This window comes from Borostomias antarcticus (genome assembly GCF_949987555.1).
Source record: "Borostomias antarcticus genome assembly, chromosome: 2".
Classification (NCBI taxonomy): domain Eukaryota; kingdom Metazoa; phylum Chordata; class Actinopteri; order Stomiiformes; family Stomiidae; genus Borostomias; species Borostomias antarcticus.
Window position 1 is genome coordinate 31,495,552 of NC_140235.1, and position 26,704 is coordinate 31,522,255.

At 42.4% G+C, this 26,704-nt stretch overlaps 1 protein-coding gene across 1 annotated transcript; it reads left to right on the forward strand.

The window, feature by feature from the left end:
* Window positions 1-8,141: 8,141 nt before the first annotated feature.
* Window positions 8,142-26,313, forward strand: LOC311322358 (myosin-7-like; the record flags this gene model as incomplete). The annotated part of the gene is made up of 37 exons (XM_084454425.1): window positions 8,142-8,342; window positions 8,585-8,728; window positions 8,811-8,967; window positions 9,057-9,084; window positions 9,245-9,350; window positions 9,433-9,525; window positions 9,694-9,757; window positions 9,849-9,947; window positions 11,153-11,256; window positions 11,576-11,714; window positions 11,805-11,923; window positions 12,099-12,248; window positions 12,333-12,503; window positions 13,587-13,896; window positions 14,020-14,084; window positions 14,231-14,436; window positions 14,544-14,667; window positions 18,055-18,191; window positions 18,274-18,529; window positions 18,651-18,893; window positions 18,980-19,156; window positions 19,248-19,393; window positions 19,474-19,564; window positions 19,649-20,038; window positions 20,156-20,282; window positions 20,415-20,533; window positions 23,303-23,499; window positions 23,613-23,796; window positions 23,913-24,078; window positions 24,163-24,287; window positions 24,427-24,735; window positions 24,821-25,024; window positions 25,162-25,458; window positions 25,592-25,696; window positions 25,811-25,906; window positions 25,990-26,124; window positions 26,293-26,313. The coding sequence occupies 37 exons, from the start codon at window positions 8,142-8,144 to the stop codon at window positions 26,311-26,313; spliced, it is 5,805 nt and encodes a 1,934-aa protein (XP_084310551.1).
* Between the last annotated feature and the right edge of the window lie 391 nt (window positions 26,314-26,704).

The following is a 26,704-nucleotide window of genomic DNA, read 5'->3' on the forward strand; positions in this document are numbered from 1 at the left end:
GTCCTCCCCTGTAGAGCATTTGGAATCAATACTCTCAAGAGCACATACAACTTCTGATCGTGAGAAAGGCACAAAAGAAAAGCTATTTACAGGAGACGTGCAGTTAAAAACAGTGTCAACAGGAAGGCAGCCAGAGGAGTTGACAATTAAATTTCCGGCCTCTATGAAATGCTCATTAAAGGCACGGCAAATTTCCTTTTGGTCAGATACCACTTAACCATCAAGGGTTAAGCAGGATGGTAGAAAATAGGGTTTTTTGTTTCTATTCAAATCCAACTGCATTCCAGAACTTAGCTGGACCTGAATAAATGTTGGCAATTAAATCCAGGTAATAATCAGATTTGGCCTTCCTTACAGCCGCAGTGCAACTGTTTCTAAGCTGTCTAAAGAAAACCCAGTGTTGAGGATCACCTGTTTTTCTTGCCCTTTTCCAGGCAGCATTCCTGTTATTAAACACTGATAGTTCCTGTGAGAACCAAGGTGTCACTCTATCTTTAATTCTAATACGTTTAAAAGTAGCATGCTTATCAACAATAGAGGTAAAATTATCAGCAAAAGAGTCCAGTGCCAACTGAACATCACCGGTCTCAGCTGGGAACAGGGTAGATAATTGGCTAAGATCACTTAAAAAACGTTCAACATTTAAAAGTTTAAAATTTCTCCTCAAGACAGAATGAGATTTGGTTCTAACCATTCCCGAGTGCCTTACACAAGCACAAGTGGACAATGGCCACTGATACCTTGGTCAAAGACCCCACAGACGGATATCTTGTCATACTTGTGACTAAAAATTAAATCAATAAGAGTAGATCTGGAATAATTGGAGGAATTAGGTTTCCACTTACTTCCTTCAGGCACTTGGAAGCAGTACTCAGCCAATCAAGGTTAAAATCGCCCCATCACAATTAACTCAGAATCCATATGCGCTGACAGTAGGCTAGCAATTTTGTCAATGGAGCTGCTATCCGTTGAGGGGGGTCTGTAGACACCAGCCACATATAAAAAGTTGTTAGGCCCCAGGACAATTTTTAAAGTTAGTAACTCAAAACATTTTGGAACCATGGTAGCATTCACAGTAAACACAGACAAGCATGATTTACATATATAGCCACTCTATATCACCACCACCTCTACCATCTCTGTCACATAAAAAAATATTATAGTGTTGCAGGGCAACAGAGGAATCACAAACAGACTTCTTCAGCCAGGATTCAGACAATATGAGGATATCTGGGTCTGCTTGGGATACAAGGATTTTCAAGTGATCTAGCTTTTGATGCTGAAGAAGACTCCTAATGTTCAGGTGGATCAGACCCAGGCCTTTCCTTTTCTTAAATGATTGAGGGTTATCAGCTATACACAGCTCAGGTTCTGCCACGGGTATCGACCTTATAGACATAGGCGCTTGAGCTATGGGGCGTAGGAACCGTGTTGTGACAGCAGTAATAGGAACAGACGCACACTTAGGTTGACGTCGATGACTTACAATAACAGGGATGGAGACTCTGGTTGGGACATTAAAAACATTTAAAAACAGGGGTTGGACTCACAACCAGTCAATATGGGTAGGTTGAGAGCTTGAGGGTAATGCAACAAATCGTGAATGTTCGATGATAACAACTTGGCTCCACGGCGATTGAGGTGAAGCCCATCCCTATTGAACAACTCCCTTCTGTCACTAAACAGTATAAAATTGTCAACATACGGGATTCTCCAAAAGTAGCAGCGACCCTTGAGCCAGAAGTGGAGTTGGCGAAGTGGATTGTACCTCAAGTCATCCCTGCAGAAGCAGGGCAAAGGACCGGAGATACAGATATCCCTGCGGGAACTCAGGAGGGTGTCGATCAGCTTGATGAAGTCGTCCTTCAGGAGTTCCCGAAGCTCCAGCCCTCACGTCGTTTGTCCCAATGTGGACGACAAGAGTGTCATGAGACCCCTCGTCCAACATACATCCATCAGGGACGGCAGCAGGGAGACCAGCAGAGCCACAAGCAGCACTAAGGCAAGCAGCAGAAGCACCAGCAAAGCCAGCGCCACCAGCAGGGGCGCCAGCCGAGTCGGGACCAGCCACAGAGACTCCATCAGCCACAGGGACGCCACCAACTGCAGAAACACCATCAGCCACGGGGACGCCATCAGCCACGGGGACGCCATCAGCCGCAGGGACGTTGTCAGCCGCCGGGGCGCTAACAGCCGCAGAGACCCCATCAGCCTTTAGTCGTTCAATGTCGGCCTGGTACAACTTTTTCTCATCAGCGTTGATTCTGAGGTAATTTACAACCTTGGCCAGTGCTGTCTCTGTGCTATGATGAGGACGAAAGACTGAAAAATGTCAAGAATACAATTTGCATCTAGGAAGTCATTTACTGTTTGAATAAAACATTTTCTAGAATTTTACCTAAAATGGGAAGTTGGAAATCGGTCTAAAATTACTGAGTACTGAGGAGTCTAAGTTGTTTTTCTTCAGGAGGGGTTTTACCAGGGCAGTTTTAAGAGCCGATGGGAAAAGACCTGTACTGAGGGAACAGTTAACAATGGCTGAAGTGTCCTCAGACACAGAGTTAAAAATAGTCTTAAAATACTTGGTGGGAATAGGATCGAATTGAGTCATCAAGAAAAAAAATTGGAAGGAGAGAACATGTTGACAGGTGTGTAGGGGGCATGGTTTATGAGGCTGTCAATTCCTCCTAGCATTTCTTATAGCCTTATTAAAGGCATATGTTCTTTAAGGATATCATGGTGAACCTGTAGCTTTGTCTTCCTCCATGTACGCTTAGCTTTTCTACATGTTCTCTTAAAGGAGTAGTAAAGGGAAAATCATGTTTAGCCCTGTTTTAAGGTTACTTATGATCATATACAAAACTTGACAAAACTAGCACTTTTGAGAAAGTCTGATAATTGCTCTACCACCGTTTTGGTCATACAATGGATGTGGGTGGGCATCTTAAAAATCATTAAAAAAACATGTTAAACTCTCAATTTCAAAGACAAGAAACTCACAAGGTGTTAGTTGGCGTTCTGACATATCATTCGCCATAAAGTAAGATTCTAGTTCATGTGGAAAGGCTTTTTAAAATATTTAGCATAGAACTATTTAGTCGCAGCACATACGTGTGTAAACTTCCACTTGAACTGATTCCGATCTCGCGCAATGCCTTGATCTTTGCCATGTCAGCTGTTAGCAACAGGTCCCACTCGGTACAGCACAAACTTTCCTCTTCGGTGGGCATCTGTCGGCAATGTTTGCAAGCATACCACCAAACACCCGTGGTTCGTGGTTTAGCGACAGCTTCATCGACCGTCTCTGGCTCTGCGGTTCGGCGAGCCTCCATCTCTTCCATTTGCTGTAGTTCCTCCTCACTATATTCACGCTCGAAACGATAAGCGCTGCCGTCAAAGTCTAATTCCTCGCGATCAAATTCATACTCTTCAAGATAAGCCATTTTGATAAGCGTTTTCTGAACTGTAGCCTAGGGCTTCCTTGTCTGTGAGCGAAAGAGTAGCGTGAGCAGTGAGCAAACTAGCTAGCCTAGCTAACATAAACAACAGTAAGTAGTTCCGCTTCCTGAATTTGTCAACTTTTTGATCTGAATCATTGTATATGATCATAAGTAACCTTAAAACAGGGCTAAACATGATTTTCCCTTTACTACTCCTTTAAGTTTATTTATCACCTAATTTCTCCATGGAGCTTCTTGTTTGGCCATGAGCTTTTTCAATTTCATAGGTGCTACAGAGTCGAGGGCAGCACTCAATTTGGCATTCAAATTGGCCACTAGGTCATTTACATGTGAAAGCCTCACTTCTGGGGTTGTTACACTATTTGTGTTCATCATTATTGCAAAGTTATCGGCTGCTGCAGAGTTCAGGAAGCGTTTCTTAACCAAGCGTTGTGTGCTAATCTCAACTTTGGGTATCAGTACTACAAAGGTACAAAAAAATACAAAGGTGGTCAGAAACGGCAAGGTCACTGATAGAAGATACAACAGTCGTGAGACCCTTTGTAAAATGTAGGCCTATCGTTAATTCGCAAAAGTAAGCAAAGTCTTAACACATTTATATTTCGATATTAGTTTGACTAAATTAAAAAAGGTTTCTTAATCACACATAGATATAATGTAAACCTAAAAATGAAGTGTCTTTTAGCCATATTATTTGCTTTGGGCTTCATGGCCTAGCTGATTTGTAGGCTATGCTATAAAGATTTTCATTTTGTTACCAGGCTGTTCTATTAGATTCAATTATATTATGTTTTGCTATTCTATGTTATTATTATTATGTAGCATATTACTATGTTATTCTTATCGCTTTTCTATATGCAGTAGGTCTCTACCTCTGCAGTCAATAAGCTAGTCCGAATATTATTGTAATGCCTGCTGGCTATGTTAGAATATCTTAAAACAATAGGCAACACAGGGCAGTATAGCCTATAAAACCAAAGAGGCGAACATGGAAAACACTTTGTAGAGCCGGCCCTAGTTGTCTAATGCAGTGTTTGGCAACACGTCATGAGAACCGTGTAGATACAGCGCCATGTGAACCGTGTAGAGACAGCGCCATGAGAACCGTATATATAACTCCACAGCTCCTGTTGCCCTCGATTGCCAAAATGTTCCTCTCGTGTTTTTTTCCCTGGCAAATAAAGGGCTAAAAATCAAAGGAGTGGAACATATGTCCGAAAGCGCATGTGCACACTGGTTTCCAATGACATTTCACTCCTAAAGTGTCGAAACGTGACCTTGTGGTCCTGTGGACAGCAATCGTTGCCCAGTGAGCCAAGTTGTCTGGCCAGGGAATAAAATGCTGAAGCGCTTTATAGTAACCATCCGTAATAAGCGTTAATTAATAGGTAATAAGGACCTTATAAGTCCTTATAAGATGCTTATAAGACATTATTATGTGTTAATAAGACTATATTAATGTTTAATAATAGCATAATAAACATGCTTATTGATGGATTATAAGCATTAGTTAATAGGTAATAAGGACCTTATAAATCCTTATAACATGCTTATAAGACATTATTATGCGTAAATAAGACTACACAAGTGTTTAATAATAGCATAATAAACACGTTTATTGTTAGATTATAAGACATTTATAAGTAATAAATGTTGTATAAAATATCATTAAGAGTGGATCGCAACACAATAGCCTTGTTTATTATGCTATTATTAAACATGAATATAGTCTTATTAACACATAATAATGTCTTATAAGCATGTTTTAAGGATTTATAAGGTCCTTATTACCTATTAATTAACACTTATTACGGATGGTTACTATAAAGCGCTTCCTAAAATGCTTTAGGCTACCCAGATGTAGTTTTAGGGTTTTTAAACGGGGTGTCTTTTGGGGTGTGTTGCCGTGCGTAAAGCACAGTTGAAACTTTAGAAGGCCATGAATCAGAATCAGAATACAGGCACATACAAATCATCTGATGTTGCGTTCAAGAACAATAAAAACAATCATAAATCAAGTGAAATTTAAAGCCACGTCTTCATCATTACAAAACAGATTTGGCCTACATACAATAGTACTGTAGTATCAACAGTAAGAGAACAGTAGGTATAGAACACAGGCAGGAGAAAAAGGTAAATGCGTTTATCAAAATGGCAATAATACAAGTTCTTATTTGTAACAATATAAAGGCATATGATGACGATAAATTCCAATTTCCATTATTATGTTCCTACACGCTACTTGAATTGCATTCCTTAGCAAGTGAAAGTGAGTGCGCCCTAGAGGTCATGTGCCCCCGCGAGGCTCCACTCTGCTAAGGATTGCGCCCTACAAACATGACACGGATGACACTGTGTTGGAAACCGTTCCTTATTCCCTATAGTGCACTTTTTTCCAGTGAATCTTCAACAATTTCATTCACTATTTTGGCTGTATTCCAAATAGTATGGCTCTACCCTTCAAAGAGAACATAATCGGGGCCCCGCCCACCGCCGCCATATTTAAGACTGTGCTCAGCATGGTGACAGACAACAGATGAGTGACAAAAAAAACAAATATGTTGAGGTGAATAATTTACCCCTGCGATGAGAGTGCGAGACAGCTGAGAATGAGACCCTCAACAGAGTGGTATGTTCAACTCTGGAGGCGAATGAGAACGCCTCAAGTCCAGAGGCGACATCTGAGATGTGGAGTTATGAGAGTTTGTTTGAAAGGGATCCTGTTTGCCACCATGCAAAGGTCGAGTAACACCTTCAGCTATGGCGGCTATATATTATCACCTTGTAGGCCACTTCACACTCCCCCTGATTTACAAAATATAGCCTACTCAGCTATCTTGACTTTTAACACTCGACACTTAAAGAGTCTAGACCTAATGGTCCCGGGCTCAACACCTTTTATCTTTGAAGTGCTGAATATATTCAACCAATATCATTACAAGTAGAATTCCGACTGTTGGCACTGCCATTCATTGAACTGGGAGACTTATCAAAGCTACCCAAGTTCAGCGAGCATGTTCAACTATGATCTTATCCACACTGATTTATACTAAAAGAGTATACATTCATCTATCATTGATTATTATCAGATTCATTAATTTCAGTTGTGTGTCATTGAGATACACTACCTATTCCAAAGGCAACCACAGACTACTTGACAGATTTGTGATGTGTCCTTACTTGTGAAGTAATAATTCTTCTTTATGTGCAGTCAACCGTTTGCTAATAGGCAACAGCTGCCACACAACTAATACTTCAGAAATTTGAGGGAGAAGTTTGGGCTTTCAAGAACTATGTTCAAATGACAAATAGGAGAAGGAATCAAGTAGAAGATTTCAGGACATTATCTTTGTCCTGATAAAGGGAAGGAAACTATGCTGTCAACATTGAGAATGGGGGATGACCTTGCTTTTGTGAACAATGAACAGCTGCAGTTGTCATCAACACTACAGTAGCAACACAAAATAATTAATCAATACTCAAACATATTTATTAATACGCATTTACAAGACATCATTTATATTAATATCATTAATAATTAATGTAATAATTGCCAAATCCATGCCAAATTAAATCAATGTAAAAATATTATTTGATCATAACACAACTTAGATTTGGGATCATTGTTTAACATTCTTAAATGTTTCCTTATTATACAGCATTCAATTACCTAATTAGAGGTATCCATAAAACAGTTCTGCACACATACTGTACAAATGTGACATAAATACTATGAAGCCCGAGGTAGACCTGCGAAGGGAGGAGGGGGCTGTCAGACTGAGCTCAGAAATTTGACATTGGTCTCATGAAGCGACCTCATGATGAGGAGCTCCCTATTAGGAGTTGCTGAGGGTGATGGCCTCCAAGCTGTCAGGTCACCCCAACCCCCCTCTGTCCAGTTCAAAGTCTTTTGTAACAACAAGCCTCATAGGTCTTAAGTGAGCCCACCTCTAACCCAATCAATTTAATGATAAGAATACTTTATGATCCTATGATCTCTGTCCATGTAGGGATGAACAGAACCCTTTATAAACAGGGATGCAGGGCTGGAGAAAGGCAAGACACCAGCCAACCCGAAGGTAAGAACACAGAGGCAAAGCAAAGTTAATTACCGTATTAACAATTACCGTATCATAGGACCAAATATGTTTCTTTGACAGAATATCAGAGGGCATACATAATCAAGAGCTGGTCAGTAGTTTGATGTTTTTGCATATCTATTTTATTCTCAGTAACGAGATCCTTTCCATGAAAGTAATCCAGGCATAATCAGAATCCGGTAAGAATAATTCTATGAATATTGTAATGTACAATATAATGTTAGGATACCATTGAGTCTCAAATAAAAAACACTGACATTAATTTTAACAGTTAGAATTATATTTATAATCTGTTATAAAACATCTGATAGGAAGATGTGCAGGATGTTATAAATGTGATATTGAACTGGCAGTTACAATAGAATGACAACAATAGTTAAGTTCATGAGTCCTTGAAAAAAACAAAAGAAAAATTCTGAGAAAAATCATTGAGATAATACATTCGCCAGTTTTGCATGAACTGTAGTGAACTTACACAGCTGATATCAATATCATGTTGTGTTTGTCTAACTGGGAAAAATTCATCAAAAACTACAAAGAATATCTTTCTTTCTGTTTCCTTCATGGTGCAGATTTCAGGATGGGAGATGCCTTGATGGCAGAGTTTGGGGGCGCGGCCTCGTTTCTGCGCAAGTCAGACAGGGAGCGCCTGGAAGCTCAGACTCGTCCTTTTGACATGAAGAAGGAGTGCTTTGTGCCTGACCCAGAGGTTGAGTACGTCAAGGCGCAAATTACCAGCAGAGATGGGGACAAAGTCACCGTTAACACTGAGTTTGGAAAGGTATGTAGGTTTACTTAATATAAACAAGTGATTAAACATGTATGACAATATATTGCAACAATTGGAGAATTGAAATTTATGGTTGATTATTTAGCTTATGATCAGGTTTTGTTTCTCTTGTAATCAATACAGAAATCTGCAAATGTAATTTTAGACTGTAACTGTGAAGGAGGAATTATGGACAAAGTAATGTATGGAGCATACATAATCGTAATCTTTGAAAACGATTCAAATGTTTTCAGACAACAACCCATAAGGAGGTTGACGTCCACCCCCAGAACCCGCCAAAGTTTGATAAAATTGAGGACATGGCAATGTTCACCTTCCTGCACGAGCCTGCTGTGCTGTTTAACCTCAAAGAGCGTTATGCAGCCTGGATGATCTACGTGAGTAATGACCATTTGTTTACATTCCCACTGAATCAAACAAATATTAAAAATGACTGCAACTTCACTTGCTCCTCCACAGACCTACTCAGGGCTGTTCTGTGTGACTGTCAACCCCTACAAGTGGCTGCCAGTGTACGATCAGTCAGTTGTCAATGCTTACAGAGGCAAGAAGAGGAGTGAAGCTCCTCCCCACATCTTCTCCATCTCTGACAATGCCTACCAGTACATGTTGACAGGTAAAACTAAACTTACTCTTCCAAAGTTTCATAACACACTGAATTCAAGAAAAAAACACATCATTTGTCATTTGTTTTTCTTGTAACAGACAGGGAAAATCAGTCTGTCTTGATCACGTAAGTAAAACAAATGGTAATTCATCAGCACTAGCATCAGCACTAGCTGAGCATTTTGATCCTATTGATCTCCTACCTGCAATGACACACTATGGCTAGATGAATGATAAAATGTGGTGCAGATATTAATTGTTATCAAAAACCACCTTCTAATCCCCAGTGGAGAATCCGGTGCAGGGAAGACTGTGAACACCAAGAGAGTCATACAGTACTTTGCTAGTATTGCAGCTGTGAGTGGGAAGAAGGATGCTGCTGCTGAAAGAAAGGTAATAAAAACCATGTTTCCTTGTATTTGATCGAGCATCTCACTATAAATTAAAAGGTTAATATGAATGTTTTGGATTCTAGGGCACCTTGGAGGATCAAATCATCCAGTGCAACCCTGCTCTGGAGGCTTTTGGTAATGCAAAGACCATCAGAAATGATAACTCATCCAGATTTGTAAGTTTTCTCTCATATTTTATAAAATAAAAACGATTAAAAAAGTTTGGCATATCATGTTGTAGAATGGGTTCCAGTGTCCAGGACTTCAGGGTATTTACTGTCTAGATAACACAATTATTTAAATGATTGATTTGTACAGTGTGATGCTTTTGCCTTCCTTTATAGGGTAAATTCATTCGTATTCATTTTGGAGTCAGTGGGAAGCTTTCGTCTGCTGACATTGAGACTTGTGAGTAAAGAGAAAATACTGCATGACTAATGGAATGAAAAATCTGTAAGTAAGAACATGATGAGAATTATGTTTTTCTCATCCTGAGCAGATCTTCTGGAGAAGTCTCGTGTCACTTTCCAGCTCAAGGCTGAGAGAGACTACCACATCTTTTACCAGATCCTGTCCCAAAAGAAACCAGAACTACTGGGTTAGTATACAAGATGAGCAGCGAGAGTGTAGTGAATACTCTGCCATCCCTCCAGGCCCTGCACGCCTCAATGGCCCTGAAGGGGGCTAGAAGGATTGTGGCCGACCCCTCTCAACCAGGTCACAATCTCTTTGAAACACTCCCCTCCGGCAGGAAACAGTGGTCCATCAGGACCAAGACCTCACGTCAGGACTGACTCTCCCCCTATGACTCTCCCCCTTGGACTCTCTCCCCTCTGACTCTCTCCCCCCTGACTCTCTCCCCTATGACTCTCCCCCTTGGACTCTCTCCCCTCTGACTCTCCCCCTTGGACTCTCTCCCCTCTGACTCTCCTCCTTGGACTCTCTCCCCTCTGACTCTCCCCCTCTGAATCTCCCCCTCTGACTCTCTCCCCTCTGACTCTCTCCCCTCTGACTCTCCCCCTTGGACTCTCTCCCTTCTGACTCTCCCCCTTGGACTCTCTCCCCTCTGACTCTCCCCCTTGGACTCTCTCCCCTCTGACTCTCCCCCTATGACTCTCCCCCTTGGACTCTCTCCCCTCTGACTCTCCTCCTTGGACTCTCTCCCCTCTGACTTTGTCCCATTTGCACCACTTGCACAGGACTGCTGACTGTGGGGCGGCTGTAGCTCAGTTGGTAGAGCGGGTCGTTCAATGATCGAAGGGTCAGTGGTTCGAATCCCAGCTCCGACTGTACACATGTTGAAGTGTCCTTGAGCAAGACACCTAACCCCAAATTGCTCCCAATGAGCAGGTTAGCACCTTGCATGGCAGCTACCACCATTGGCGTGTGAATGTGTGTGTGAATGGGTGAATGAGAGGCCATTGTAAAGCGCTTTGAGTGCCGCTAAGGTGGAAAAGCGCTATATAAGTGCAGTCCATTTACCATTTACTGGACATAGACCGGCACTGCACACACTAGCCCCATCACAATGGCACACACATTTCGTATCTATAAAAACATCACACACACATAACACTTTGCACACATACTGTATACAAAACACACATCACACACACCATTTTGTATTTTCATTTGCACTGTCCCCTCTACTCCTTGTACCCTATCTAATGTTGTCTTCCCATCAGTGTTATGTACCAACTGCCCATAACAAATTCCTAGTATGTGTAAAAACTACCTGGCAATAAAACTGATTCTGCTTCATTGAATAGAAGTAATGAAGAGCACTTTTCCTGTCGTTAACAGAGATGCTGCTCGTCACCAGCAACCCCTATGATTACGCCTTCATCTCCCAAGGAGAGATAACCGTAACATCCATTGATGATTCTGATGAGCTCATGGCTACGGATGTAAGTGAAACATTTTCAGTTTGGGAAACTGTCAAAGTCAGTGTACGAGAAAATGTTCAACTAGATGGTGGTGAGAATCCACCAATCTCTGGACACAAAAAATGCTCGCCAGCATTTCATTGGTGTACTGGACAGTGCTGGCTTTGAGATCTTTGGTAAGTACTTGTTTACATCAAAAAGATCATTCTGCTTCATCGTATGAGAGTAAAATACAATGAACTTCTCTTCTAATGTAAGTGAAACATTTTCACAGCAAACAAGTCAGTCTACTGTACAATAAGAAATTAATTTAGCATTATGATGTTCATTTATGTAATAGGAAGCATTTGATGTCCTGGGCTTCACCCAAGAGGAGAAGAATGGCATTTACAAGCTGGTTGGTTCCGTTATGCACTTTGGCAACATGAAGTTCAAGACGAAGCAGAGAGAGGAGCAGGCAGAGGCTGATGGCACTGAGGGTGGGTTTTGAGATTTTTAATAATCTCCAAACTCAATCTTTATTATGTTCTGAGATATTTGTATTGTCTTCATAAATTCTGCTTTTCCAGATATTGACAAAGCTGCATATCTGATGGGCTTGAACTCTGCTGACCTGATCAAGGGTCTCTGCCACCCAAGGGTCAAAGTTGGAAATGAGTGGGTCACCAAAGGTCAGAGTGTCCAGCAGGTGAGCATCTTTGTATCTTTCTGAGCTATACCTAAATTGAGTCTGTTCAGATTTTAGGTTTAGTTTTAATGTTGATGATTATTTTCCCTCATGTTGGTGTACTGTCAATTCTAGCTCTTCACAGCTTTTTTGTTGCCCACTATTTTAATGTCATTTATAATATCAATCTTTATAGGTTAACTACTCTATTGGTGCACTGTCAAAGTCAGTGTACGAGAAAATGTTCAACTGGATGGTGGTGAGAATCAACCAATCTCTGGACACAAAAAATGCTCGCCAGCATTACATTGGTGTACTGGACATTGCTGGCTTTGAGATCTTTGATGTAAGTACTAATAGATTTAGAAACATCAAAAAGATCATTCTGCTTCATTGTATGAGGGTAAAATACAATGAACTTCTCTTCTAGTTCAACACCTTTGAGCAGCTGTGCATCAACTTCACTAATGAGAAGCTGCAGCAATTCTTCAACCACCACATGTTTGTGCTGGAGCAAGAGGAGTACAAGAAAGAAGGAATTGTGTGGGAGTTCATTGACTTTGGCATGGACTTGGCAGCCTGCATTGAGCTCATTGAGAAGGTTAGTGGTTTACTATATACAAAAAGTTAATTCGCTCAAAATAGATGCACATCATAAAGTTGCTGCCACATGGTAGATGGAAAAATAATTACATCAATTGAATGCCGATTGTGAAGTGACAATTGAATATGCTAGGGGTGGATTAGTGCAAGTTGATTCGACATTCATGTGATGAAGAAAGGTTGGAGTGATATAAGAATGTTACGCATGCTCAGAATGTATAGAGCTCATGCAAAATGATGTATGTCTCGCGCATACCAAAGACGTTCACCTAAATCGATTGTCCAATAGGTAATATTGAATTCCATACTCTACATTGTTGATGGAAAATGCTCTAGAGTTACTAAAATGCGCATCAACTTGGAGCATTAGAATTGTTCTGTTACTGGAAAACTGCTTGGAGGTATTTTGTAAAACGGAAAAAATCTCTGTCCACATCAAAAAACGCACAAACACGCTGCCTAGGCTGTCGCTGGCTCATTCTGATCGATGGTGTCATGGTAATGAGGCTGTAACGCAAATAGGCGGCTTGCTGTCACATTCACTTTTGGATTTCTGCTCCACTCCAACTAAGATTTTTAGCCCTTCAGGAGAAAACACAAGAGGAACAGCATTTTGGTAACCGCGAGCTGCAGTTGTGTGGTTGAGTCCACAGGGTTCTCATTATGGCATTTTACGCAAACAGGAGGTAACAGCGACGTAAAAACAAGCCCAAACTCTGGTATTCTTGTCCACATGACAACACTGAAAGTGGAGTTTCTAAAAATGTTCACCCTGGATAGAGTTTTCAAAAACCTCTGGTTTCAGTGACCTAGTACGCCGTTAGTGTGTGGACGGAAAGACAAGCAGCTTAGAAAAATAGCCTAAGATAGCCTACCTGTGTTCATGTGCACAGGGCCTAATATCTCTCAAATGTACCTTGATTTAGGCGTTTTGAATGAAAATCTTGTGTCCTTTCGGGTACTGTAGGTGCGGATGATTTGTTGAGGATTCAATTAAGGTTAAGTTAGAATAGAGTTACTGTACAAAAGCAAGAATTAGATAATTCATTGATGTATACTTTTCTTTCATCTCTCCCACCAGCCCATGGGTATCATGTCCATCCTTGAAGAGGAGTGCATGTTCCCCAAGGCCAGTGATGCCACATTTAAAGCTAAGTTATATGACAATCATCTTGGCAAAACAGCCAACTTCCAGAAGCCCAGGATAATAAAAGGTAGACCAGAGGCCCATTTCTCCCTGGTTCACTATGCTGGCATTGTCGACTACAACATTGGTAACTGGCTGGTGAAGAACAAGGACCCTCTGAATGAGACAGTGGTCGGACTCTTCCAGAAGTCAAACCTGAAGTTATTGGGCACACTCTTTGCTAACTATGCTAGTGCAGATTCAGGTACATAGGAATAATCTGACATTTGAACTCAATCTTATACTTTATCAAAACATACCAATCTACAATAACAAATTACAATATTAAGAGTTATACATTAGACCTATTATTATTATTATCACATAGCCCCGGAGGCAGGAGGAAAAAAGAAGAAAGGCTCTTCCTTCCAGACAGTGTCTGCATTGCACAGGGTAAATACAAGTGTGGAAATTGTAGTGATGACTGCAATATTAAGTCAGCAAATATGATGACACATGTTGCATTAGTCATTAAATTACAACAATTGCATGAAATCTATGACTATGATTTTTTTTTACTATATATATATTATTCACAGGAGAACTTGAACAAACTTATGACCAACTTGAGGGCTACTCACCCCCACTTTGTGCGTTGCCTCATCCCTAATGAGACAAAGACTCCTGGGGCCATGGAGAATCCTCTGGTCATGCACCAGCTACGCTGTAACGGTGTGCTGGAAGGCATCAGAATCTGCAGGAAGGGCTTCCCCAACAGGATCCAGTATGGAGACTTTAAACAAAGGTAGGCAAAATAAAAAGAAGAAAATAACTTTAGATCTACACTGCTTGTCTATGTGTTCCATAACTGGATTTAGATAATCATGTTATAATTTTACTATTCAATTCAAGATACCGCATCCTCAACCCAAGTGCTATCCCCGAGGGACAATTCATGGACAGCAAGAAGGCAGCAGAAAAACTGCTAGGCTCCCTGGACATTGACCATGAGCAGTATAGATTGGGACACACTAAGGTAAATATACTGCAGATGAAAGGTTGGCAATAACTCAAATTGGCCTTAATATACTAAGCGATTGTATGACTGAAAACTGGGCATACGGTCATTTCCACTCCAAATTCGGCATTTATCAATTTGGATGTGAGTGGAGACTGCAACCAAATTTCACGCCAAGTCTCAGCCTCAGGCCCCAGTGGGGATAATTTTATGGGACTATACCCCAAACCTCCACATGTTCATCCTTTCACTCCAACCATTACCCCTTGCCTTATAGGTCAGATCCTGTCCCAACCCCAACCCTTATTCTAACCCCAACCCACACTCCTTCCCTTAAAGCTACATGAGATAACTCGGCACTTTGTCAGCCCCTCTGGTCGTGATAAAATCGGCACTGCGTTTTAAGAACCACACTTCCCACAGTCCCCCACTCACCCGCTGTAATGATGGGATAAAATGATAGCAAACACACGTGGCGCAGACTGGATTGGAAGATTGTAGCTATTTTCTGGAAGGATGGCTTCAATGCAGGTAAATACAAGTCTTCTTTTTTGTGCAGGTAGATTTCGTTTCGCTGGGCGAAGTCTTTGTTGTCTTCCTGATATTGTGACACGCAAAACGTGTCACTTCCGTTTCCACCACAAGATTTCCCACCAGTGTACTAGCCAGTACACCGAAATACTAAAATAATAAATTCACAGGGTCTCATGCAGTCTCATGTCATGAAAATGATTTTTGGGGTCTTGCTAAGGCCAATTCATAAACTAATAGCAAGTAAAAGTGAATATTGAATATTGAAATATTGAATATATAAAAAAGTTATCTCATTGAGCTTTAAAGGTCAGATCCTATCCCAACCCCAACCCTTATTCTAACCCCAACCCACAATAGGGACTGGAAGAAGGACACCAAAATTAACCCGCCGATCTCCACTGCACAAGTAGAGTGCAGACGTGCACACGTTCATCCTTTCACTCCAACCTTTTTATCCCTTACCTTAATTCCACAAGTAGAGTAGGGGTCAGAGCATTGGACCCCCATGCTGGACATTCTCAGAGATTACCGTCTATGCTGAGCGAAACTCCTCTAGTCTATATGTAGCTAAACAAATGCTGTTTTTACATTTTGGAACTGATGTGTCCAGGCGACAAGACCTATCTTAAAGGAGTAGTAAAGGGAAAATGCATGTTTAGCCCTGCTTTAAGGTTACTTATGATCATATACAATGGTTCAGATCAAAACGTTGACAAAACTAGCACTTTTGAGAAAGTCTGATAATTGCTCTACCACCGTTTAGGTCATACAATGGATGTGGGTGGGCACTTTGAAAAATCATTCAAAAACATGTTAAACTCTCGATTTCAAAGACAAGAAGCTCACCGAGGGGGTAATTGGTGTCCGTTGGTGTTCTGACATCAAATTCGCCGCAAAGTATGAATCCTGTAGGTTCTTATTGATCATTTTATGAAATCCATTGACTTGTATTGAAGCGACCGTTGTAGATGTGTAGATCAATCCGCAGAGGGGATTCAGGAAGCGGAACTACTTACGGTAGCTATTATTATTGTTTATGTTGCTAGGCTACCTAGTTTGCGGAAGTTTACACACGTATGTGCTGTGACTAAATAGTTCTATGCTAAATATTTAAAAAAGCCTTTCCAGATGAACTAGAATCTTACTTTATGGCGAATTATATGTCAGAACGCCAACTAACACCTCTGTGAGTTTCTTGTCTTTGAAATTGAGAGTTTAACATGTTTTTTTGAATGATTTTTCAAGGTGCCCACCCACATCCATTGTATGACCAAAATGGTGGTAGAGCAATTATCAGACTTTCTCAAAAGTCCTAGTTTTGTCAACGTTTTGATCTGAACCATTGTATATGATCATAAGTAACCTTAAAACAGGGCTAAACATGCATTTTCCCTTTACTACTCCTTTAAAGGATAAGGACACTGAATTTCATGTTTAGCCCTATTCCTGGCTTCCCTGGCATGTATCTGACTAGTACAGGTTAAAATATTTCTGTTTTGTGCAGTACAGAGTTCTGTGTCAATAACGTTGGATTTCGGATTTCACCAAGACTTACCAAGCTCTGAAGTCGTCCTGTAAACACTAGGGCTGTAGGATTGTATCGATACAACGATGCATCGCGGTACGTAGTCTCGCGATACTGTATCGATCTTTCAGCCCGGAGTATCGATACAGCCGGGCGCTGTAAAATTAAAAAAAAAAAAAAAAAAAAAAAAACTTTTTTTTTCTTTTTTTGATTTAAATTTTTAAATCCAGTTTAAAAAGCATATTCTACAATATTAAGTTAAAAAAGCATACATATAAATAATTTTGAAAAACCATAAATACTACAATGTTGACAGTTTAAAAAGCATAGATATCAAGTGTAAAATATTTATTAGCTAGCTCTCTGTCCAGTCATTGAGTTTGAGTTATCTATATAGTGCATTTGAGCCATTCAGTTTTCAGTCTTGAACACTTAAAATCTTTCAGTAAATGATGTGTGTATCGCAATACGTATCGTATCGTATTGTATCGTGACCTCTGTATCGTGATACGTATCGAATCGTGACCTGTGTATCGTGATGCGTATCGTATCGCGAAATCCAAGATGATATACAGCCCTAGTAAACACCATAGGTCCTTTCTCCTCTGCATTTCGAAACAACAGTAACTTGTAAACAGTACTAATTTCACCGAACATACAACAGCCATGCCTTCACGCTGTAAACCTCTGCGAAATTCGAATTCGGATGAATTTCGCGGAGGTTTACAGCGTGAAGGGATGGCTGTTGTATGTTCGGGGAAATTAGTACTGTGAACTTGAAATCCATCCCTTAATTTATCAGATATTATTTCATGTCATTTCAATTCAGAGATATTTCAGTGGCATGACTAGCTTCCGTCCTAAAAGTCCTGAACAGAAACAAGCCAGCTACGCACGTAAGCCTGGCTGGACCTGGCCTGGTTGGATAGGCTACACAACTAAACAAGGAAGCTGCCCAGCTTGCACGCTGCCTGTGAATTTACGTGTGAATCATTCCTTAAGATCAAATTGTAAAATGGCAAGGTGGTTTTCTGGGATCTTTCCATGGAGAGTGAGTTGCTATTGGACGAGAATCTGGCCGTATTTCGCATCTCCATGCTGTAAACTACAGGGGCGAGGCCAGAATATGTAGGGGCGTGATATTTGAATGACAATTGTTTTCATCCACCACATTTATCAACGCTTGATCATTCATACGATGGGATTGGCAGCATACAATTGTTTGATAGATCACATGTGGACGCTGTCGTACCATAATTTCTGCGATTGGATCTGCGCTCGGGTCTGCCCTCCATTGATAAATGAGGGCCATTGTTTCAGTAAAACATGGCCTTTATCTTCATCAGGTGTTCTTCAAAGCTGGTCTGCTGGGTGTTCTTGAGGAGATGAGAGACGACCGTCTTGCTCTCATCATCACTGGTATCCAGTCTGTGTCCCGTGGTCTACTAGCCAGAATGGAGTTCCAGAAAATTGTTGAACGCAGGTAGGTTTATCTATCATTTAAATTCACTCAAGCTTGGGGTAAGGAGAAGCAAAACGAAGGCTAACTATGTTATTATTCACAGGGATGCCTTACTTGTGATCCAGTGGAACATCCGTGCCTTCATGGGTGTCAAGAATTGGCCCTGGATGAAGATGTACTTCAAGATCAAACCTCTGTTGAAGTCAGCAGAGACTGAGAAAGAGATGGCAAACATGAAGGAAGAATTCCTAAAACTCAAAGAGGCTTATGCTAAATCTGAAGCCCGTAAGAAGGAGCTGGAAGAGAAGATGGTCTCCCTTCTCCAAGAGAAGAATGACCTTCAGCTCCAAGTCCAATCTGTGAGTTATAGTCAAGGCAAACAGTCCGACTCATTACATTTTAAGCAAATGTAATGTATATATTTTACAAATGGACAGTCGATCCTTTGGGGTGCCACTGAATACATTGATCCCCTAACAGGAGCAAGACAATCTTTGTGATGCTGAGGAGAGATGTGAGGGATTGATCAAGAGCAAGATTCAGCTTGAGGCCAAATCCAAAGAGCTGACAGAAAGACTGGAGGATGAGGAGGAGATGAATGCAGAGTTGACAGCAAAGAAGAGGAAGCTGGAGGATGAGTGCTCAGAGCTCAAGAAGGACATTGATGATCTGGAACTCACTCTGGCTAAAGTTGAGAAGGAGAAACACACCACTGAGAACAAGGTAAATCATCTCTTATATTACAATAATGTATTGATAGAACTCACAATATTAATATTGACAACAACTCCTTTACCCTTACTGTTCAGGTTAAAAACCTGACGGAGGAGATGGCAGCTCTGGAAGAAATCATTGCCAAGCTGACCAAGGAGAAGAAAGCTCTGCAGGAGGCTCACCAGCAAACACTGGATGACCTGCAGAGTGAGGAGGACAAAGTCAACACGCTGACCAAGGCCAAAGTCAAGCTGGAGCAGCAGGTTGATGATGTGAGTATATATATCTAATCATTATGATTATGATCCATTTATGAATCATTAAGTATTTGGCTAATATTATTGTTCAAATGTATTTCATCAGCTTGAGGGGTCTCTGGAGCAAGAGAAGAAGGTGAGAATGGACCTTGAGAGAGCTAAGAGGAAGCTAGAAGGAGACTTGAAGTTGACCCAGGAGAGCCTAATGGACCTGGAGAACGACAAGCAGCAATTGGAGGAGAAGCTGAAAAAGTAAGATCACAACCCCAAAAATCTGTATCCTGACAATGATTACCTTAAGAGAAAACACTAAAACAGTGTATTTTTCACAGGAAAGACTTTGAGACAAGCCAACTCAACAGCAAGATTGAGGATGAGCAGGCCATGAGTTCCCAACTTCAGAAGAAACTGAAGGAGATGCAGGTCAGTTTTCAGCATTGGTGAAAACCATCTTGTATTGCTCCCCTTGCTTAGGTTCTGTTCTTAGTAGAATCCCGTGTATTTTAGGCCCGCATTGAGGAGCTTGAGGAAGAGCTGGAGGCTGAGAGAGCAGCCCGAGCCAAGGTGGAGAAGCAGAGGGCAGACTTGGCCAGAGAGCTGGAGGAGATCAGTGAGAGGCTGGAGGAAGCTGGTGGAGCCACTGCTACCCAGATTGAAATGAACAAGAAGAGGGAGGCAGAGTTCCAGAAGGTGCGCAGAGACCTTGAAGAAGCCACTCTGCAGCATGAGGCTACAGCTGCCTCTCTGAGGAAGAAGAATGCAGACAGTGTGGCTGACCTAGGGGAGCAGATTGACAACCTCCAGAGAGTGAAGCAGAAGCTGGAAAAGGAGAAGAGTGAGCTCAGGCTGGAACTGGACGATGTCGTCTCCAATATGGAGCAGATTGTCAAGTCCAAAGTGAGTACTGCAGTATTGATACAATACCTAATACAATGTCCAAAAACACTGTACATTCTCTGTTGTGTGTAGAAAAATGATTGTTTTTCATTGGTTTTCAACCCCCCTTTTTAACAGACTAACCTGGAGAAATTAAGCAGAACACTTGAGGATCAGATGACTGAATACAGGACAAAAGCTGAAGAAGGGCAGCGATCCATCAATGATTTTACCATGATGAAAGCAAAGCTTCAAACTGAAAATGGTACGATACAATACAGTGTAAATGAACATGCATTGTAACAAAACCAAAAAATATATTTGCAAGCTACAGTATATGTCAATTGCACTTAAAAAGAAAGCATAATGGGATAATTGATCATCTGTATGACAACAGGTGAGCTTGCAAGGCAACTGGAGGAGAAGGATTCCCTAGTTTCTCAACTGACCAGAAGCAAACAGACTAACACTCAGCTGATTGAAGACCTTAAAAGACAACTGGAGGAGGAAGTCAAGGTACTACTACTACTACTACTACTACTACTACTACTACTGTACTACTGCTACTACTACCACTACTACCAATCATAATAATAATAACAACAACAATAATAATAATAATAATAATAATAATAATAATAATAACTTGGAGGGGCGTGATTGAGAGGCATGGCCACCACGATCTGAACCCGAGTGGTGTTTTGTTGTTGGACTTCTGTGCTAATCACAGTTTGTCCATAACAAACACCATGTTCGAACACAAGGATGCCCACCAGTACATCTGGCTTCAGAACACCTTAGGCCGAGGATCGATGATAGATTTTGTTATCGTATCAGCCGATCTGAGGCCATGTGTTTTGGACACTCGGGTAAAGAGAGGGGCAGAGCTGTCCACTGATAACCATCTGGTGGTGAGCTGGTTTCGATGGCGGGGGAAACCTCTGGACAGACCTGGAAAACCCAAGTGTGTAGTGAGGGTGAACTGGGAACGTCTGGAGGAAGAGCCTGTCCGGAGAGATTTCAATTGCCACCTCCGACGGAGCTTCTCTGGCATCCCTGTGGAGGTTGGGGACATCGAGCATGAGTGGTCGGTGTTCAAAGCCTCCATTGCTGAAGCTGCGGCTGGGAGCTGCGGGCTGTGGGCCATAGGTACCTCAAGGGGCAGTAACCTTAGGACACCGTGGTGGACAGCGGTGGTCAGGGAAACCGTCCAACTGAAGAAGGAGGCCTTCCGGGATATGTTAGCCCGGGGGACTCCAGAAGCAGTTGCAGGTTATCGGCTGGCCCGGAGGGCTGCGGCATCGGCCGTGACCAAGGCAAAGCAGCGGGTGTGGGAGGAGTTCGGAGAAACCATGGAGTAGGACTTTCGGTCGGCACCAAAGTGTTTCTGGAAGACCATCAGACACCTCAGGAAGGGAAAGCGGGGAACCATCCAAGCTGTTTACAGCAAGAAAGGGACACTGCTGACCTCAACTGAGGAGGTTGTTGAGCGTTGGAAGGAGCACTTTGAGGAACTCCTGAACCCGACTAATCCACCCTCTATGATCGAGGCAGAGCCGGAAGATGATGGGGGGTCATCGTCAATTTCCCTATAGGAGGTCACTGAGGTAGTCAAACAACTCCACAGTGGCAAAGCCCCAGGGACTGATGAGATCTGTCCAGAAATGCTGAAGGCGCTGGGTGTTGAGGGGCTGTCTTGGGTGACACGCCTCTTTAACATTGCGTGGAAGTCCGGGTCAGTGCCAAAGGAGTGGCAGACTGGGGTGATGGTCCCAATATTTAAAAAAGGGGACCAGAGGGTGTGTGCCAATTATAGAGGCATCACATTACTCAGCCTCCCAGGGAAAGTGTACTCCAAGGTGCTGGAAAGGAGGGTCTGGCCGATAGTTGAACCTCAGATCAAAGAGGAACAATGCAGATTTCGTCCTGGTCGTGGAACCACCGACCAGCTCTTCACTCTCGCAAGGATCTTTGAGGGGGCTTGGGAGTTTGCCCAACCTGTCTACATGTGTTTTGTGGACTTGGAGAAGGCTTACGACCGGGTCCCTCGAGAGGTCTTGTGGAGGGTTATACGGGAGTATGGAGTGAGGGGCTCCCTACTTAGGGCCATCCAATCCCTGTACACCCAGAGCGAGAACTGTGTCCGTGTCCTCGGCAGTAAGTCGTCTTCCTTTCCGGTGGGGGTTGGCCTCCGTCAGGGCTGCGCTTGGTCACCAATCCTGTTTGTGATTTTCATGGACAGGATATCGAGGCGTAGCCGCTTGGAGATGGGGTTGCAGTTTGGTGAGCTGGGGATCACGTCGCTGCTATTTGCAGATGATGTGGTCCTGATGGCATCATCTGCCTGCGACCTCCAGCACTCTCTGAATAGGTTCACAACTGAGTGTGAAGCGGCTGGGATGAGAATCAGCACTTCTAAGTCTGAGGCCATGGTTCTCAGCAGTTAACCGGTGGTCTGTCCGCCTCGAGTAGGAAATTAGTCCTTACCCCAAATGAAGGAGTTCAAGTATCTGGGGGTCTTGTTCACGAGTGAGGGAACCATGGAGAGGGAGCTTGGCCGGAGAATCGGAGCAGCTGGTGCGGTTCTGCAGTCGCTTTACCGCACTGTTGTGACGAAAAGAGAGCTTAGCCAAAAGGCAAAGCTCTCGATCTACCGGTCTATCTTCGTCCCCACCCTCACCTATGGTCATGAAGGATGGGTCATGACCGAACGAGATCACGGATACAAGCGGCCGAAATGAGTTTTCTCCGGAGGGTTGCTGGGGTCTCCCTGAGAGATCGAGTGATCAGTTCAGTCATCCGGGAGAGACTCGGATTAGAGCCGCTGCTCCTTTGCGTCGAAAGGAGCCAGTTGAGGTGGTTCGGGCATCTAGTGAGGATGCCTAGGGAGGTGTTCCAGGCGTGTCCAGCTGGGAGGAGGCCGCGGGGTAGACCCAGGACTAGGTGGCGGGATTACATCTCTGCACTAGCCTGGGAGCAGCTAAAGATTCCCCAGGCAGAGCTGGTTGATGCTGCCAGGGAAAGGGATGTCTGGGGACCCCTGCTGGAACTGCTGTCTCCGCGACCCGACCCCGGATAAGCGGATGAAGATGGATGGATGGATAATAATAATAATAATAATAACAATAAAAATAATAATAACACTTTATATAGCACCTTTCAATCAAATAAATGCAGCTCAAAGTGCTCTGCAATAACTCCTAATAATACAACTATAGCCTCTTCAATTTAGTCATACTAATGGTCCAACAAGATCACATATTCTGTGTCCTAATTTCATTACAGGCAAAGAATGCTCTGGCCCATGCAGTGCAGTCTGCTCGTCATGACTCAGATCTGCTGAGGGAGCAGTATGAGGAGGAGCAGGAGGCCAAGGCTGAGCTGCAGCGCAGCATGTCCAAGGCTAACTCTGAGGTGGCTCAGTGGAGAACCAAGTATGAAACTGATGCCATTCAGAGAACCGAGGAACTTGAAGAGGCAAAGTAAGGATGTGTGTTATGTAAATTTAAGTATAGAAAATGCACTACACTTGAGTTATGCAATGTAAACTATGTCGACTGGTAATAAAACGAAAAAAATAATAATTGTGAAACAGGAAGAAGCTGGCTCAGCGTCTGCAAGATGCAGAGGAAGCTGTGGAAGCTGTGAATGCTAAATGCTCCTCCCTGGAGAAGACTAAACACAGACTCCAGAATGAGATTGAGGATCTCATGGTGGATGTGGAGAGGTCCAATGCAGCTGCTGCCGCTCTGGACAAGAAGCAAAGAAACTTTGACAAAGTAAAGTTTTTAGAAGACTTCATATATTATTAAAGTCATATCTCATCTAAAGTCCTCTTATGAAACAGTATGACATTTGTTCAGTGTTAATGGTGCTTGTATCATGTACTGTACAGGTCCTGGCTGAGTGGAAGCAGAAGTATGAGGAGTCCCAGACTGAGCTGGAGAGCGCCCAGAAAGAGGCCAGATCCCTCAGCACTGAGCTCTTCAAACTGAAGAACTCTTATGAGGAGTCTCTGGATCATCTGGAGACCATGAAGAGGGAGAACAAGAACCTCCAAGGTCAGAATATTTTGGTTTACACTATAAAGTCAATCAAAAGTCAGTCATTTGCAGAAGTTGATAGGTGGTTCATTTTGTCAACAGAGGAAATTTCTGACCTGACTGAGCAACTTGGTGAGGGAGGAAAGAGTATCCATGAGCTGGAGAAGATTCGTAAACAGCTGGAGCAGGAGAAGGCTGAGATACAGACAGCTCTAGAGGAAGCTGAGGTAAAACTAGGACGAATTGTAAAATATATAAAATATTTATTGGAGGGGAAAGTTCAATGATTATGTTTCAAAGACAGAAATTCCTGAATTGTAGTTTTTCACAATTTCCACCCCTGACCTATGGGATGCGTTCTGACAGGGATCCCTGGAGCATGAGGAAGGCAAGATCCTTAGAGCTCAGCTGGAGTTCAACCAAGTCAAAGCTGACATTGAGCGCAAACTGGCAGAGAAGGATGAGGAGATGGAAATGGCCAAGAGGAACCAGCAGAGAGTGGTGGATACCCTGCAAAGTTCCCTGGAGTCTGAGACGCGCAGCAGGAATGAGGCTCTCAGGCTGAAGAAGAAGATGGAGGGAGACCTCAATGAGATGGAGATACAGCTCAGCCAGGCCAACAGGCAGGCAGCAGAGGCCCAGAAGCAGCTCAAGGGCCTCCATGCACACCTGAAAGTAAATTAATTATACAGTATATATTATATGCAATTATTTAAGCGATAGCACACTTCAGGAATAATTACAGTAATTGTGTCTGCAGAATTCTCAACTACAGCTGGATGATGCTCTCCGTGGCAATGATGATCTGAAGGAGAACATTGCCATTGTGGACAGACGCAACAATCTGCTTCAGGCTGAACTTGATGAGCTGAGGTCCCTGGTGGAGCATACGGAGAGAGGCCGCAAACTGGCTGAGCAGGAACTGCTGGATGTCAGTGAGAGAGTTCAGCTGCTGCACTCTCAGGTAAGACACTGGCAGAACATCTCTTCCATGTATACTGCAGAATGTGAGTGTGGCATTCATACAACTGCATGAGCCCATTTAGTACTATAACATTATTACACACACACAATGTTTTGCATCCACATAATCATGTGTAGAACACCAGCCTGCTGAACCAGAAGAAGAAGCTAGAGGGTGACACTTCCAAGCTTCAAACTGAAGTGGAGGAGGCTGTGCAAGAGTGTAGAAATGCTGATGAAAAGGCCAAGAAGGCCATTACTGATGCTGCCATGATGGCAGAGGAGCTGAAGAAGGAGCAGGACACCAGCTCTCACCTGGAGCGCATGAAGAAGAACATGGAGCAGACCATCAAGGACCTGCAGCACCGTCTGGATGAGGCTGAACAAATCGCCATGAAAGGTGGCAAGAAACAAGTTCAGAAGCTGGAGTCAAGAGTAAGTATCTGAGGTTTACCTATTTGCCTACAGTAATGTAATTCCTCCAAAAAGATTAAATTAAAATGTTCCATTTATACATCATAAAAACAATTAAACAGCTGTTTAACAGCTTGCCATCATTGCTCTCTAGGTGAGGGAGCTGGAGACTGAGGTAGAAATGGAGCAGAAGAAGAGCAGTGACACAGTGAAAGGAGTCCGGAAATATGAGAGACGCATCAAGGAGCTCACCTACCAGGTATAATCTGTAAATCTGTAATTCTGTCCCTTTGTCAAATGCCCTTTCATCAATAATCTTAGATTGAAAAGTACAGATTGAATACAAGTCTCTACATCTCTTGTCTCGGTACAGACTGAGGAGGACCGTAAGAATCTGAGCCGTCTGCAGGATCTGGTGGACAAGCTGCAGCTGAAGGTCAAATCCTACAAGAGAACTGCAGAGGAGGCTGTAAGTAGAAATATTTATTGTAACTCGGTTACTCATTTAGTTTGCTTGACGAACTGAATGTACATATTAAATATTTTTCTCAGGAGGAACAGGCCAACTCTAGTCTAGGCAAGTTACGCAAATTGCAGCATGAGATGGATGAGGCAGAAGAGAGGGCTGACATTGCTGAGTCCCAGGTCAACAAGCTGAGAGCCAAGAGTCGTGATACTGGAGGAAAGGTCAGTTTGTTTGAAATAGATACTGTAACAATTTGAGTTATAATTTAAGATTTCACAACTTGATTGGTAGACCATAGCCTATATCAATCATTGGATATTTTTTGTGTGCTGTAATATACTGTACATCACCTTAACTGTCTCATAATCTTCATCCATCTTCTCAATCAGAAAGGACATGATGAAGAATGAAGCTCCCAAGGATCTTTAAAAATCTTGAAACAATAGTATTGTAGTGATCCCTTTATTCTCTATTTACCTGAAACTGCAAAGAATAAAGAGCTAAATATTTAAGTTCCATCTTTATGTGCTGCTTTTCCGTCTAAAGTTATAAAACCAATATGGCAGATTTACTTATACTGAATTTCTTGGAGCATAAAAACACTCCTTACAGTAGTTTCAAATTAAACAGCTATGTGAATGCGTGCTGGTCTCTCTCAACTTTGATTATATAAAAGCTCTCAGACTGAGAACTCATAAACAGATACAGTAAGATTTCAGTGACAGTTGCTTCTGTTCAGTGGAGCTTCACTCAGCACATCTTTATTTGCAAATATATATTCAATTTTTCCATTTGTCCATT